The 15,136-nt window shown below is 40.2% G+C and overlaps 1 protein-coding gene across 8 annotated transcripts in view; it reads left to right on the top strand.

Annotated features, from left to right (window-relative positions):
• Positions 1 to 15,136, top strand: part of NAV3 (neuron navigator 3) — a 517,660-nt gene that overhangs the window by 397,755 nt on the left and 104,769 nt on the right. For all 8 annotated transcript variants that reach the window (XM_033057346.2, XM_033057344.2, XM_033057342.1 and 5 more), the window contains 2 exons: positions 10,180 to 10,288; positions 12,099 to 12,482. In XM_033057346.2, the coding sequence (XP_032913237.1) occupies positions 10,180 to 10,288; positions 12,099 to 12,482 (493 nt within the window). The remainder of the gene's footprint in view (positions 1 to 10,179; positions 10,289 to 12,098; positions 12,483 to 15,136) is intronic.

The raw sequence follows: 15,136 nt of genomic DNA, 5'->3' as shown, positions 1-15,136 counted from the left end.
GCTCTTGGTGAATATATACATGGTTTATGCCAACAGGAAGTTCTGCATCTTGGTGGAACTACTGTAAATCTGTTCCTGTGGCTCTGGTGGGGATTTGCTCTAGATGTGAGCTGACTTTTTTCCTACTTTTTTTTTCCCTCTTTGAATATTCCACAGCTCAGCCAGAGCAGCCCCAAGTGTTTCCACAGTGCCCATGCAGATCAGCACTAGAGCACACCTAGAGCAGTGTTTAGTTTTCCTGCAGACCTTAAATCCCTTCTGTGTGCACAGCTTCAGCGATACATGTACTTCCATTGAATGAGCCCTTTTTGTAGGCATGAGCAACCTGAGGAGTAGCTCTGGTGTGTTCTGTGTATGGAAGGCTTGTTGCTCATGTGGTACACAGCTGTGCAGACCTCTGTCTGGGAAATCCCAGAGACACCTAAATAAGCAACAACTCTGCATTCAAGTATGAACACAATTTCTTGCATGTACGTTATGTATCATTTGCCTCAATAAGACTCCTAAGTATGTATCCACTCAGTTTCTACAAAACTGGAATACACCTTTATAAACAGGATTATAAAATGAAAATGGAAAGAAAGACTAATAAAGTAATCTAGTTTGGTTGTTGTCATTCATGGTATGGCTGGGAACAAGTTGTTCAGGCTTTCTTACCAACTATTTCTTCATAAAGTAGCTGTTACATTTATCACCTTCTGCAGCAAGTTTATTGGAGAAGGATGTCAGTAAGTTAATTAGTTAATAATCCATTGTAAACTGTACATGTCAGTAAACTACAAAGTATTATTTTATAAAATCAGTGATAACGTTTTGCTTTCAGAAGTGCTGGCATGTTCCAAGACCTTAATGCAAAGTGTTTGATTAAGTAATTATTCATGAATTTATAAATACTGACTAATTATTAAAAATGTGAGGGATGAAGCAGAAATGAAATAGTACTTTTAAAAGTTATAGGCCTATCTCAATGGCAGGATTAGCATAGAAACATTCACATTTTAATATTTTATGTTTATTGTGCTTAAGTATTTGCTTTGTGAAAGAAGTAGTTAATTAATATATGCAGGAATAGTTTACATTTTTTCAAAGAAAGCATAGTTGAAGAGATTAATAATCTTATGCATTTCTATTACATAATTCATTTGTAGGGTTCTAAACTATCCACTGAGACTTCAAAGAAAAGTCTTATCTGACAGCAAAATTTGCCCAAAGATTATTAGTTCTTAAAATAATTTTTATAATTCTTTTTATGAAAGAGATAGTAAAAATAAAGTAGTATGTTACACTGACTGTGATGGATTGAAGAAGTTCCCTAAGCTCCTCTTGATGTAAAGATATTCTGCTTGGTGGGTGGAGAACACAGTGAATTGCAAAGTAGTTGCGGAATAATGCTGTCATGACATTTGCTCTCCTCTAGTCTCTCAAACTTTTGTCTTAGCTTAGAAAGGTGTTTTTTTAGTTGCTGTATCAAAACATTTTAAAATGGAGAACCGAGCTTTAGAAAGTTATTTTTCAATAAATAAACCTGAGAATTTTCCACATTGCAATTTTATGTTTTGGCAAATGACACCCTGCAGAGAGATGTGGTGAAGTACAAGAGTAAATTCAGTGTTGTTTCTACTAAGCACTTAGTCCAAGATAAGTATCTGCTGTATCTGGAGATGATCACTCTCAATGGCCTGTCTACCAAGCAAGGCAATGGGATTAATGGGAGAAAAGTTCCTTAATATATTATAGTAAGAGATGTAGTAAAATGTTTGAACACAGGAAGGCTGTATGAAATTTGTGTGATCAGCCTCAGTACCTCTGTATAGAAGCATTTGACTCACTGTGTTTTCAATGTATTTTGAAATGAGGCAGATGAATGCTGTAGCTGCCAGCTACCCTCACATGACACTTACACAGTCCAGCTGTCATTCCCTTTTCAGTATGATGGCCTGTGACCTGTGTGCTGCTGAAGCTGGGCTGCAACGAACAGCTCAGCTGGGAGAAGTAACAGGTCAGCAGAGACACTGAGGCTCACTGGGTTGCCCAGAACACAGCTGTGAGCTGTGCTTGCTACCAGAGACCCATCCAGCCTGGAGGGCTGTGGCACCTATTGCCAGCACCCTTGGTGTGGCTCATTGGATGAACATTTTCATCCCCTGCCATAACTTTTTCTGCTCCCAGCTAGAAAGAGGACTGACTGTACCTGTGCAATTCTGGCAGTCTTGTATCTGTTTGTCGTGTTGGAGCTGAGCAACCATGCCATGCACTGCTTCCCTAGCAGAGCAGTGCTGAGCAGGAGGGCTATGCCCTGCCCATAAGGGCTCCTGAGGCCAGCTGCAGCTCTGCAGGGCTGACTGCTGCATGTGAGCACACACTCTGGGAGCCTGGATGGAGGCAGAGAGGATCCACATCTGTCTACAGCTTACCATGGCGACAAGTCACTGCCTGCGGATGTTGGGGCAGAAAGGGCAGGTGGGGAATTCATGGATTTGAAATATCAAGGAGAGATTGAGACTGGCTCTTTTTGGTAGGAAAAGAGTTTGTTCTCCTGATTCCAAGACAATCACCAAGAGAACTTTGGTATCACAGGGGCCAAATCACAGAATCACAGAATAGTCTGAGCTGGAAGGGACCCAGAGTGATCATCAAGTCCAGCTCTTCAGTGAATGGCCTATACAGGGATTGGATCCATGACCTTGGCATTATTAGCACTGTGCTCTGACCAACTGCGCTAAAAATCATTTTCCTTCCTGTTAATTCAAAACAATGGAGAATACTGTACCAATTTGGGTGTAAATTTAGGATATAAAACAAATTAATGTGAAAAGAGTGAGATTGCCCTTTGTTTTTGAAACTCTCTATTGTCAATCCCTCCCTGTGAGGGCTTTATAACAACCACAGCTTAATCAGGCATGTTGGACAGGCTGGGGCAGCCAATGGAACTGTCATTGCCCACCAACACAGGAGTGTGCAGGCAGTGCTGGAACTCTGGGACAGCACCAGCACCATCAGCATCCACACCACACCGGGCTCTGCTGCAGGCACGTTCATAAAACCCTTCCAAGCATCCATATGTCACTGCAGCTGGCAGACCCTGGCAGTAAACACAGCAGTCTTATCTTTTGTTTGCATGCTGGAAAAGTGATAGGTGTTCACTATTTGGGACAGTTTTGTACTTGGGAGGATAGACCATTCCTCTTGTCTCCTCTGACTGTGTGCTCTAGGTGGGGATGGGAGTGGCACCTCCTCTTGATGTGGAACATGTCTTTCTAGGAATTTGTCAGTGCTTTAATATGGAAAACTACCATTGCTTTAGACTACTGATTTTTTTTTCTGTGTTATTCTGTGTTTCTGAGAGTTATCTAGGAAGAAATGTACCTTTCCTTTGAAATTTCCAAGAATTTTCCCCTGTTTATCTTCAAAAACTGTAAATTGAACCAGTGAAAGGCAAGAAATACACACTGAGGCTTCTGTTAACATCTGTTTATTCATACAGGAAATCTGTGAACAGCTTGTAATTCTTAGGGTGGCATTTTTAAAGGTTATTTGTCTGTCAAGGTTTCTCAGGTAGAGACTTGCACACTGACAAAAGCAGCTTTTTTTATATAGCAATTTTATTATTTGTAGATTTCTACTTAATGTTTTGCAAAATTAATTTCCCCTAGATAAAAAGTTTGTATCTAAAGAAAACTATAATTAAATCCAGCTATTTCTTTGTTCATCTGTCCATTATTTCTGGGACTAATACCTTTTTCTTTGTGAGAAAAGACATACATTTAAGCATAAGTTTTCTTTCTCTCTGGATAATGAATTTAAAAATAGCATTCAAAATTGCTGAACTTTGTTCAGACACAATATCGATTTGCTTTATAAGAAAAATTACTCCTCCATTAATAGATTTTCTTCAGAATATTGTGAAACAATGATTTTTTAACAGCTTTTTAAATTCCATACTAGCCTCTGAATCTCACAGAGATGCAAACAGGGTAGCTTTCTAAGGAGAAAGAAATTAAATATTTCCTTTTATGAATCATCTTAACAGACAAATACTGTTGTGTTCTGTGTCGTATGATCTTAATTTTTTATTATGATTATTTAGAGCAGAAATTGCCATCCCGAATGTCCTTTTGCAAGTCTGCTTTTAGCTTCCTGCATAGGGAGTAACAGTGATATGGAAGAAATAGTTTTTCATCCTTACCTTTCAGGGAGAAAAATAGGATTTGACCATGATCTAGATCTGTTACTGTAGCATCCCATTCAGGTGAAGCTGTGTCTTGAAACCTGTGGCACTGCAAACTGGGCAGAGGCTTCTGTGTCTCCGGTTTAATTCACCAGGATGTTTGCTGCCATGGCAGCCAGCAGCATTCACTGCAGTAGCAGAGAAGAGTCATATATCTGGGAATGCAGGTTGAATACTAAAATGTAAGGAGGCTTGTGCTTCAGTGGTTAATTTTGGCTCTTTATTGAGCTCTGACGTGGAGGCTGTACTTGCAGCTCTGTGTCAGCCCATCTAAAGTGGAGAGCTGTGCACTAGGATCAGTCATGAGCTGGTGAGAGGGAGGGAAGAGCCCGAGACAGTACTTGTGCCTACTTTGGATTTCAGAAGGCAGCAGCTGTAGAAAGAGATGCAGGCCCACTGCTCCGATGAGACTGGTGATTGGATGGAGAGGGGAAAACACAGTTGGCTTTTGGGATTACTTCTGTGCTGGAGCAGAGTGTTTGATCAACTCTCTTCTGCTTGAGAGAAATCGAAGTGAAAATGACTGTAAGTACTGCAGATTAATGTGACGGACGAGAAGTGGCTTAGCAGAGACAGCAGCATAATTTCAAAGGAGATGACTGTGCCTGTCTAGTCCCTTGCAGTGCACAGAGTGCATGTGTGAGCTGTGCTTTCACTGCGACTGCAAGTATGTGCTACCTGGGGTGCGCAGCGTGCGGCGGCACGGGGAGCACCGCCCGGACCTTCCAGGGGAATTGAGCTGCTGTCCATCTCACAAATATGAAATCTAACTGAGGTGAAGCCCCAGCCAGAAAGATGCAGCGATCTGCTGAACTGTCAGTGTTTAAAGGCACAGAGGTTGGAAGAGGGTGTGTTCGTCTCCAGAAGCAGAAGTCTCTAACCAACCTCACGCTCATCAGTGAAGGGGAGAAGAGGCGATACTCATACAGGGAGAACTGGTTTGGAAACGCCTCCAAGTCCAGCCAGAGTTACCAACTGCGGGATGCAGAAGCTGGGTGCAGAGGCTCCCTGTCCAAGGCATTCTCACAGTCAGTGCACTCTCTCTGCCACTCCAGCTTCACCACACCCCAGACATTTCAGGGGATACCACCTGCAGGAAGCAGGACATCCAGGAGGTCAGGAGACCGGTGTACAGGTGAAGGCTTTCAGACTGGAAATGAGGAGGGCAAAATCTCCGATGATGAAAATGCATCGTGCACATCCCATTTCCCCAGCAGAACCTGGGCAGAGGAGGAGGAGGAGGAGGGGTGCTTGCGTGAAGGGACTGCACATCTGGATGAAGAAGTCATAATAACAATGCTGGGTGACCTAGAACAGGTCCTTTATACTGATATTTTAGGTAAGTGAACTTTGGCTTAACAACAGGAAGGGCAGGAGGAGACTCAAGTGTTAGCACATATCTGTGCAGAGCAGATTTTTCATCTTGACAGTGATTTCCCAAGACAGAACTGGGTTTATTTGCAGTAGTATGCAAAAATAGGGTCTAGACATTTCTTCTTTGTTTGGTTACTATGACCTCTTAAGACTGTGTGAAATGAAGACAAATGTCTAAATTGCTTTTGACGGAGGCAGGGGCAGCAACAGCCTGTGAATAACTGAACATAGTTTGATTAGCTTTTTGAAAAATAAAATTACATATTTAAGTGCTATGAGTTTATTGTTAAATAATTTTATTTTAATGACATTTTTCTCATTAATTTGAAATTGATATCTTGAATCCAGGTTTTGGGTGGGACAAAATATATCTTGGCCTTCCTACAAACTGTCCCTCCAGTATTTCTTCCCCCTTCTCTAGCCCCCCTGCAGATAACTGCATCCCTACATGTGGAATTGTAAGTGCCAGGGTTTCAGTTTAGCTTAAATAGCCAGTTTTGTTATATCTGTGTATGCCAGTGAGTATTTGAAGTCCACAGACATAGGTGCTTCAAAGGCTTCTGTGTTACTGGCTTTACTTTTCATGTCTCAGCCCTTTATAAGAGTGCTCAAAGTGTTCATTTCCAAAGCTTTGTTCTGCAGCCAGTTAAATGGTTGAAGTAGCTGCTTGCTTTTCAAAGGTTATATGCCATGTGTCCAGCCTGGAGCTTCCTGCTGGTAGATATGTTAGCCCTGATTGTGTTTAAACATTAAGGACAAAATTTTTGCTATGTATGTAGTGCAAAAAGCTGCCATCTCAAAACAAGAAAGAAACAAGAATTCTCTTTGTATGCATACCTTTTATTATTAGATGTACCAGTAGGTTAAAAGGGCTCCTGCTAAGATCCTTGCTAGCACAGGAGACTGAGCACTAACCTGCCTCTGCTCCTCTTCAGCTGTTTGTCACTGACAAATCCCGGCTCTCTTGTAAGCCTCAGTTTCCCCACTTGCAGAGTAAAACTGGTACTTTCCTTTCTGAATTGAGTTAATATCTAATAGTGGACAATTCTCGGGGGAAATGTTTATTATTTGTAAATCATTTGAAGCAAATCAGACAATTGATGGAATTGTTACTCTCCCATTTGCTTTGGGCTGTGAATACATGTGCAGAAGAACAGAAAATATTATGAACAGCATTATTGAATGTGAAATTATGGGTGAGCTTCAGAAATGTGAATGTTAAAGTCTGACCTGGGCATCTAGTGGTATCTGTAAAATGTCTATTTTGATTTCCTGTGAATATATCTCACACAGTGGAAGAAGTCAATGTGTTTTCAAGAAATTTACTGAGGGAATACTGATTCAATGTTTATTGGCAAGAATTTGGGGATGATCTTTTGGAATATTCATGTTTAATATAAATTATGAAGCTACAGATGATTGGAGAAAATGGCCTTTCTTGTAAGAGGAACAGAATTTTTACAGAAAGTTTCAGGTTACCCTGGTTTTAGTCTTATCCCAGTCTCCCCAGGTGTGAAACAGAATGGTATTTTCTTACTGTACAAACCAGAATCACTTGAGATAACAAGACAGGGAGCTTTTCTGATATGTTAGGTCCTGCAAATATGGCAGTGTACCATATTATAAGACACTTGGTATCCAGAGGAGTCTGGAATCTCTTTGGATCCAATTCTGATGCAATAAGCACCATAGAGTCTCTACTAGCAGGCATGGTGTAGCTAGTTTTCAGAAAAATAAACATACTCATCATCCCCATGGCCCTCTTTACAGAAGGGGGCTTGATGTGGATCAGTGCTCTCATGAAAATGAAGGATCTTGTATTCACTACAGAAAATTTCTTCACTGTCATGTTCAACTATTTATACTTTCTGACTTGTTCATCCATGGTACAGCAGGATTCCAGTGATAAGGCCTTTAGAGAGTGACGAAAAGAGAAAAGATCAATTCCTTTTAAACCACTCTAACAGTTAGCATGAGAATTTTTAAAATAGTATTATGTAGTATTTTAATATAATGAGACTTCAGTTTTCACTTTTTTTTTGTTAGTTAAAACTGGTGGAAATGTTTTTAAGTTACCCTCTGTGTCACTGAGAGATCAAAAGAGATTAGATCTCAAGCTTTTTACCTCTGCAGGTTAGAATAACACCAATTTTATGGTATAACTTGTCTGAAAGTGCAGTATTCTTCACTGGGAGAATATACTTTGGCAGCTTGCCATATATGTACCTTTTTATTTAATGTATTGCAATTGCACCTCAAGGCTTTGTTATGCCATTTACTGTGCAATACATATTAAAAAAGACAGTTGGTGTCATTTTTGCTGCAAGAATTTGCAATGTTAACATACAGCAAAGGACAACTGACAAGGGTAAACAAGGAAGGAAAAGGGCAAGGTCACTGTAAAATAGGAATTGTATTCAGTTCCTCAAATAAATATAAAGGTAAACTATTGCTTTGCCTTCAATTCTGCCCACATAGACCCCTGAATTTGTCTTTCTACGTAAATAGAAGATTTTCTTATACCAACAAGCTACTCTTTCACCTCTGGTTCAAGGCAGGACAGGTAACATTTCCTGGATCTTCCCTATATTGGTATTATGGCAGGAATATAACATGCCCTTGGCAGTCAATTTGAACTCATTTGGCAGAGCAGGGAAGGCAAAGGGCAGTGACAGTGAGGAACTGAGTGCACCACAAACAACTGGCTGGAGGCAGGCATGGTCAGCGTGCCTGGAAATTGTCTAGGCTTTAAAAAGCAGTCTCAGTCTAACGAGGTCTAAATGTCTTCAACTTAGCCTGTCCATGAGCCCTTTTGCCTTGCAGCAATCTCCAGGGTGGTACAGAAGCTTCTGCAAAGAGCTGGTGGGATCCATGAGTACGTTGATTGCCAGTGCTTTATGGAATACATCTAGCTTGAAACACAGGAACAGCTGTAATTTCAGTGACTGTGAACATTTGCCTCCTTCAAGGCACTATGTGTAAAAATGTACACAGGTAGTTTATTTTATGGAACTGAATATTGTGAACAGAAATTGGGGTGAGGCTTGAGAAGAGAGAGTTTGGAAGCAGTGCAGGGCCTGTATCCCCACTTTTTGTTTCTATCCTGCCCAGGTGTTGATCCACTTTCAGTTCCATGGTGCCAAACCAGAGGTTTATAGACATTAGCATCATTAAAGCACTGAAGAATTTTTTGTGAGTGATAAAATAGGCAAACATAATTTCCCAAGGGACTGTTTGGCTGCATCAAAGAGAACAGAAGACACGACCAGGGCAGAGTAGATGAGAAAACCACAAAATGGCATTGCTGTGAAAGCTGGTTTGACATTAAGCCACAACTGCAGGTTATGTTGGCTAGTTCAATGCATCATTTGCCTATTGAAGAAGAAATAAAGCTTATATGGAATATATATGAAATAATTTATTTCCATTTAATGTCAGGAATTGAGATTTTTCTTACCAGCCTGCAGAGTATTTGGGCAATAGGGCCTGACTGCAGCAAGTTTGTGAGGTATCATGTGAAATTCATAATTGATAGAGTCAAAAAGGATTTATTTGCATTTCAAGTCCAGCGTTTTACGTGTAACTCTAATATTGATGCTTGCTAGCCTTCTTACAAGCAACAGATACAGGACACGATCAGAAGTAGAACACTTTGAACAAATCTTAGATTTTTGTCACAGAATTTCTTTTGAAATTCTCTTATTTTTCAAAAGTAAAATGAATTCATCTTCCTTGATCTATGAATTTGCTAGAAAACCTGCATTCCATTTCTTTGTGTATGACCACTGGAGGATTCTTTGAGGTTTATGTTTGTCTTTTGTAACGTATCATATATAACTTCTCTCCTTTTTAAAATTTATTTTTAATTGTACAAAGTAAACATTGTTCAGGATGTCCCAGGTGAAGTTATGAAAGTTTCATTATCTGAGATACGAAATTAGCTTTTCACAATGGATCCTGAAGGCTGTTGAAACTGTAATTGTATAAATGATGAATATGCTTCCAGATTTGTATCAGAAGCATATTTTATTTTATCCCATATGAAGAATAATGTCCCTCTTTAGGAAAGCATTACAGTCCAGGAAAGATGCTTTATTAAGTGCCTTACTTAAGAAGTATTTTGAAATATCCTGGATGTTAAGTGAATACTGGAGAGTTGTTCCAAGAGTCATCCCAGTTTTTTCAAGACACAGATTTACTGTGGCTTTTTTCGTACTGAGTTATGTAAAATGTCAAGGACTAAAAAGGGACTTTATAATGTATCAAGTAGTCTAGGACTGCATCATGCCTTGATTACAGAGGATAAACATCCCAACACTGTAAATCAGAGTTTCATTAATAGATTTGGGCCTTAACAGGGATGCTTTGATGGTTTTTTTTATATTCCACATGTTATTTATAAGCATATATGTGTTTTATTAATGAAATGATGAAGTTTTACTTTTCAAAAGAATAAAGGGACAGCCCTATTTACAATCATATGTGTGCATTCTCAGCTGTGGATACATGTGTGCGCTTTATTCAACCTTATAAACTCACATGCTAAAGTGTATGCTGGTTTTACTGTTTTCTTCCAGGGGAAGACCCTGAGACAAGAAGAATGAGAACCGTTAAGAATATTGCAGACCTGAGACAGAATTTGGAAGAAACCATGTCCAGCCTTAGAGGGACCCAGATAAGCCACAGGTATACTGGTTTTGTGTAGACTACTAAAAATATGGACCATGAGACAGTATTATTCATTGCTGAATGAATTAGATACTTGCAAGGGAAAATTAGCTATGACACTAAGCTACCTAAGCAATTTACATGTGACTTTAATATACTCCAGTGTCACAGTGTCTTATACAATCAATCACAAAGATAATTATTGTATCATACACATTCACTTAGAAGCCTTAGTTTCAGGTAATTTTATAAGTAGATGTTGAGAGATGTTTGGCATGAGATCAAATGCAAGGAAAAATCTAAATCTAAAAAATAAATGTCAGTGATGGGAAGCAGACACATTTGTGTAGTGTTATAGTTTTGAGCTCTCCAGGTGGTGGTCTTTTCCTCTCCATCTCTTCCCACATGAGGTCCTTTTTATTTTTGTTACAGATAAACCACTGCCTTCTGATTGGTCCCTAAGGTCTCTGCTAATTTTGTAACACACAAAACAGTTCTCAAGCATTCAATGCATGTGATTATTTTCAATCACACTATGTCACACACTCATATGGTGGATTTTCCACCAAAATAGTTTCCCCACAGCACCTTCAATCACATGCACAGCTTAACAAAGCCTCTAGGGTCAATATTCTCCTGTTCTAATGTTGGTTAAGATACCAGGTATTTGGCACCATTCCTACAAGTAGAGGTTCTAGTATCATGGATTCATAAAATAGTTTAGGTTGGAAAAGACCTATAAGATCACCAAGTCTAACCATTAGCCCAGCACTGCCAAGTCCACCAATAAACCCTGTCCTGAAGCACCACATCTACAAGTCTTGTAGATACTTTCAGTAATGGTGACCCCACCTCTTCACTGGAAAGCCTGTTCCAGTGCTTGACGACCCTATCCACAAAGAAACTTTTCCTTATACCTAATCTAAACCTCCCCTGTCTCAACTTGAGGCCATTTCCTTTTGTCCTATCACTTGTTATCTAAGAGAAGAGGCCAACCCCCATCTGACTGCAGCCTCCTTTCAGGTAGTTGTAGAGACTGATAAGGTGTCCCCAAGCCTCCTTTTCTTCAGGCCACTCCCACAGCCACTCCTCCTCAGACTTGTGCTCCAGACCCTTCACCAGCTCTGGTGCCCTTCTCTGGACTCACTCCAGCACCTCAGGGTCTTGCTTGTACTGAGTAGCCCTGAACTGGACACAGGATTTGAGGTGTGGGGTCACCAGTGCCAAGTACAGGGGGACAATCCCTGCCCTGCTCCTGCTGGCCACACTATTGCTGATCCAGGCCAGGATGCCTTTGGCCTTCTTGGCCACCTGGGCACACGCTGGCTCATGTTCACCCACTGTCACCAGCATCCCCAGCTACTTTATCCTTTGGGCAGTTTCCAGCCACTCTGTGCCCAGCCTGTAGCATTGCATGGGGTTGCTGTGACCCCATGTTGTTGGGGTGTAGGACCCAGCACTTGGCCTCATTGAACCTCATCTGATTGGCCTCAGCCCATTGAGCCAGCCTGTCCAGAACCCTCTGAAGAGCCTTTCTGACCTCCGGCAGATCAACACTTGCCGAACTTTCTATCAAGAGTAAAGTGACTGAGGGGACACTCAATCCCCTCATCCAGATCATTCATAAACATATTAAACAGGACTGGCCTCAGTACTGAGGGCGTATACAAGCACGTGCACATATAGTGAAAGCACACACAGAGAAATTTTTAAAAATATAAAGTAAAATATAAAGTATACCAATATACTTTCCTTCAGCCTTCACTTTTCTTGATTTCTCAGGAACACAGAAAGCACAGTTCACTGACTTCTCCATTCTGTTTGGCAGCACATTGGAGACAACTTTTGACAGCACTGTGACAACTGAGGTGAATGGGAGAAGCATACCAAGCTTATCCAGCCGATCCACACCTGTGACTTGGAGGCTGGGGCAGGCCAGCCCTCGGCTGCAGGCAGGAGATGCCCCATCCTTGGGTGCTGGTTATCCTCGCAGCAGTGCGAGTCGCTTCATACACACAGACCCTTCTCGATTCATGTACACTACCCCGCTGCGCCGAGCAGCTGTCTCTCGCCTTGGAAATATCTCACAGATCGATATGAGTGAGAAGGGAAGTGCTGATTTGGACATAGCATCTGAAGCTGATGTTGGTGGCTACATGAGTGATGGAGACATTCTTGGGAAAAGCCTGAGGACTGATGACATCAACAGTGGGTAAGCATCACATGTTCCCCATTTGAATTAATGCATGATTGGTAGGAGTAGAAGGATTTTTCTAAAAAAATTTGGCACACAAGTAGAAGTTGCATTATAGTTGCAATATTCAAATATATATATATACATATTAAAAAAACAAACCTCTAATCTGCCAGTGGTACTCTCAACTGCCTTCATATTCTGTTCTTCTCCTTTAACATTAAAACAACTTTGCTATGAACTTTGAGTTCCAATATTATTTACTGGAAAATTTTGGTTGTCTTGTGAACCATTATTTTGCATTGCTTTCCCTGGGATGAGTCTTCTTTTGGTATTTTTATATTTTGTTTGAGATGGTAGGTATGGCATTGGATGCAGCTGATGAAAAGAAGTTGTTGACAGCACTGACTTTCTCTGTTTCCAGTTCAGATATTTTCTAACATAGTCATTGTAATGAGCCTTTATTGTAGATTTTCAACTCATTTGAGCAGAAGCAATATCTTTTCATAGAAGACTAGACCAGTTACTCTCTTAGTATATCCAGAAGGAAGAATTACTTTTTTTTTTGTTTGTTCAATCAATTGGGGTATTGCAATTTGAGATATTTTGAGGTACTGCATTGCCTATATTTCAAATTCAACAGTTTTTATATGTCTAGAAATAGAAGTCACTTCAGTCCTGTGTATGTTAGAACTGCTAGAACACCATTTAAAAAGAACAGCCACATTACAATTTTACTCATACTTAAACTACTATTCAGTGCTGCTGTTGGCATCTCAAGGCTGCTTCCTGACTGGTGTAACACTATGTTGAATAGAAGTTCCCTAGAGTACCTGGTCATGTCACATCACACTGCTTCACTCACTCTATAATTTTAGAATTCTTGCTGTCAATCTAATCTCTTAGTTTGAACTATGGCTTTGATTAGAGAATAGTGGGTGATAAAATTGAGTATGATACATTCCTAAAGGCAAATCTAAGTCTGTGATCAAAGCTGTCTCTAGAGTAGCATCTCATCTTAAGCAGCATCCAAAGATAGATCTCTAGAGAAAGCATCATTTTAAAGAAAGCATGTTCCTGTATCTCCCTGGTCTACTTTTTCAGTGATCTGTGTATGGAGCGCTGCTGACAACATTGTCCACAGCACATCATTAATGACTGTCAAGTAGGATGCCATATTTATATGTGCTAGAAAAGTGACAAGAGGTATGGAAAATATGATACTTTAATGTCTGAGGACCTCTTATCATTAAGGAAATATTAATGCTGCCTTTGACAGATGCATGGTTTTATTGAAAATTTTTAAAAAAGGTAATTCTGTACAGTGCCTCAAGAGTTGTATTAATTAATTAGCTTATCACATTAAAGGGTGAATATAGTCATCTTATGTGACTTTTCTTTGCATCTGCAATAAGGATAACTCAATAGATAGTAAGGTGCTCTGTGCTTGGTTAACATTTTTAGGTGTGGTAAATATTAAAAACAAGTTGATAAGCTCTGAAATTCAAGGATTCACTGAGGCATGTAAACTCTTATCTCCTCTATGCCTCTTCTATTATCAGTTTAATTACTTTAAACACTTGGGGAAAAGAATGCAGCAGTAATCAGAAATTAGTGCAAGGAAGGCCTGTTGCACTTGTTAAGTCTCTCCATACTTACACAGGAAAGAAAATGCATATAGTCTGGATAGCACTCAAACCACAGCCAAATTTAATACGCAGTTTTAGAGCTGTGGAATCTACTGGATAATTCAAGGCTAGATAAATAATCTGTCAAAAAAATCTGATTTTTGTCTTTAATAAAAAGATGAATATATTATGGAAATGTGACTGTTAATTTACCTTTGAAAACAAATGTGAAATTAACTTCTCCTTGGTATCTCCAGATACCAAGGCTTCAGAAATATTTTGCCAAACTGATAAATCTTACCCATGCATTAAATGCCTCAGAGTTCTGTTGAAAATAATCAAAGGAGCCCTTTGTGTTTTAATGTACTTGAGGTTGCCTTCGTCCATGTTGCCCCCCAGGACACAATGCCCTCATACTGGAGCTACCACACAGCACCATTATTGCACCTTTGCTCCCCAGGGCTGCATCTGTTCAGCCATCCCAAACCATGTGGATGGAAACGGAGGCAGGTGCTCCCAGACTGCTGTATTGGCCCTCAGCTCTCTGTCACAGATGATTTCATTTAAATCTGCTCCCAGAAGGAGCCACAGGGAGAGGGCCAATGGAACAGCTGGAGAAGCAGCAGTGCATACGCATGTGTGTGCGCGTGCACCCTGGTTCGTGCCTGGGATTGTGCTTGCACACATGCTTAGACTGAAAGGTGGATTTGTGTGGCACCATTTCATGGCTCAAGGAGAGCTTGTGTTAAAGACTGAATTGTCAGTAAACTCTGGGAGATCATTTTAGCCATCAACCTGATGTTGGGACTACACCTATTTCAGTAAGTCTGCATTTTATTTTGTGTAGGTTCAATGAGGTGCAGAATTTTTTTTCTGAATGTGTATGCTTCTATGTTCAGTGCCGTGCATGGGCAAGGTCTTTCACAAATGAATTTATGTTACTATGTTGGTACATTGAAATTGTCAGAAAACACAGAAGGGAAACAAAAATAATAAGAGCCTAAGAGGGAAGACAGTTTGACAAAAAGTCCTTTGGGAACATAA

Source organism: Catharus ustulatus, chromosome 4 (assembly GCF_009819885.2).
Source record: "Catharus ustulatus isolate bCatUst1 chromosome 4, bCatUst1.pri.v2, whole genome shotgun sequence".
NCBI classification, from domain to species: domain Eukaryota; kingdom Metazoa; phylum Chordata; class Aves; order Passeriformes; family Turdidae; genus Catharus; species Catharus ustulatus.
Note: the sequence above shows the minus strand (reverse complement) of the source record. Positions and strands in the feature narration are given on the sequence as shown.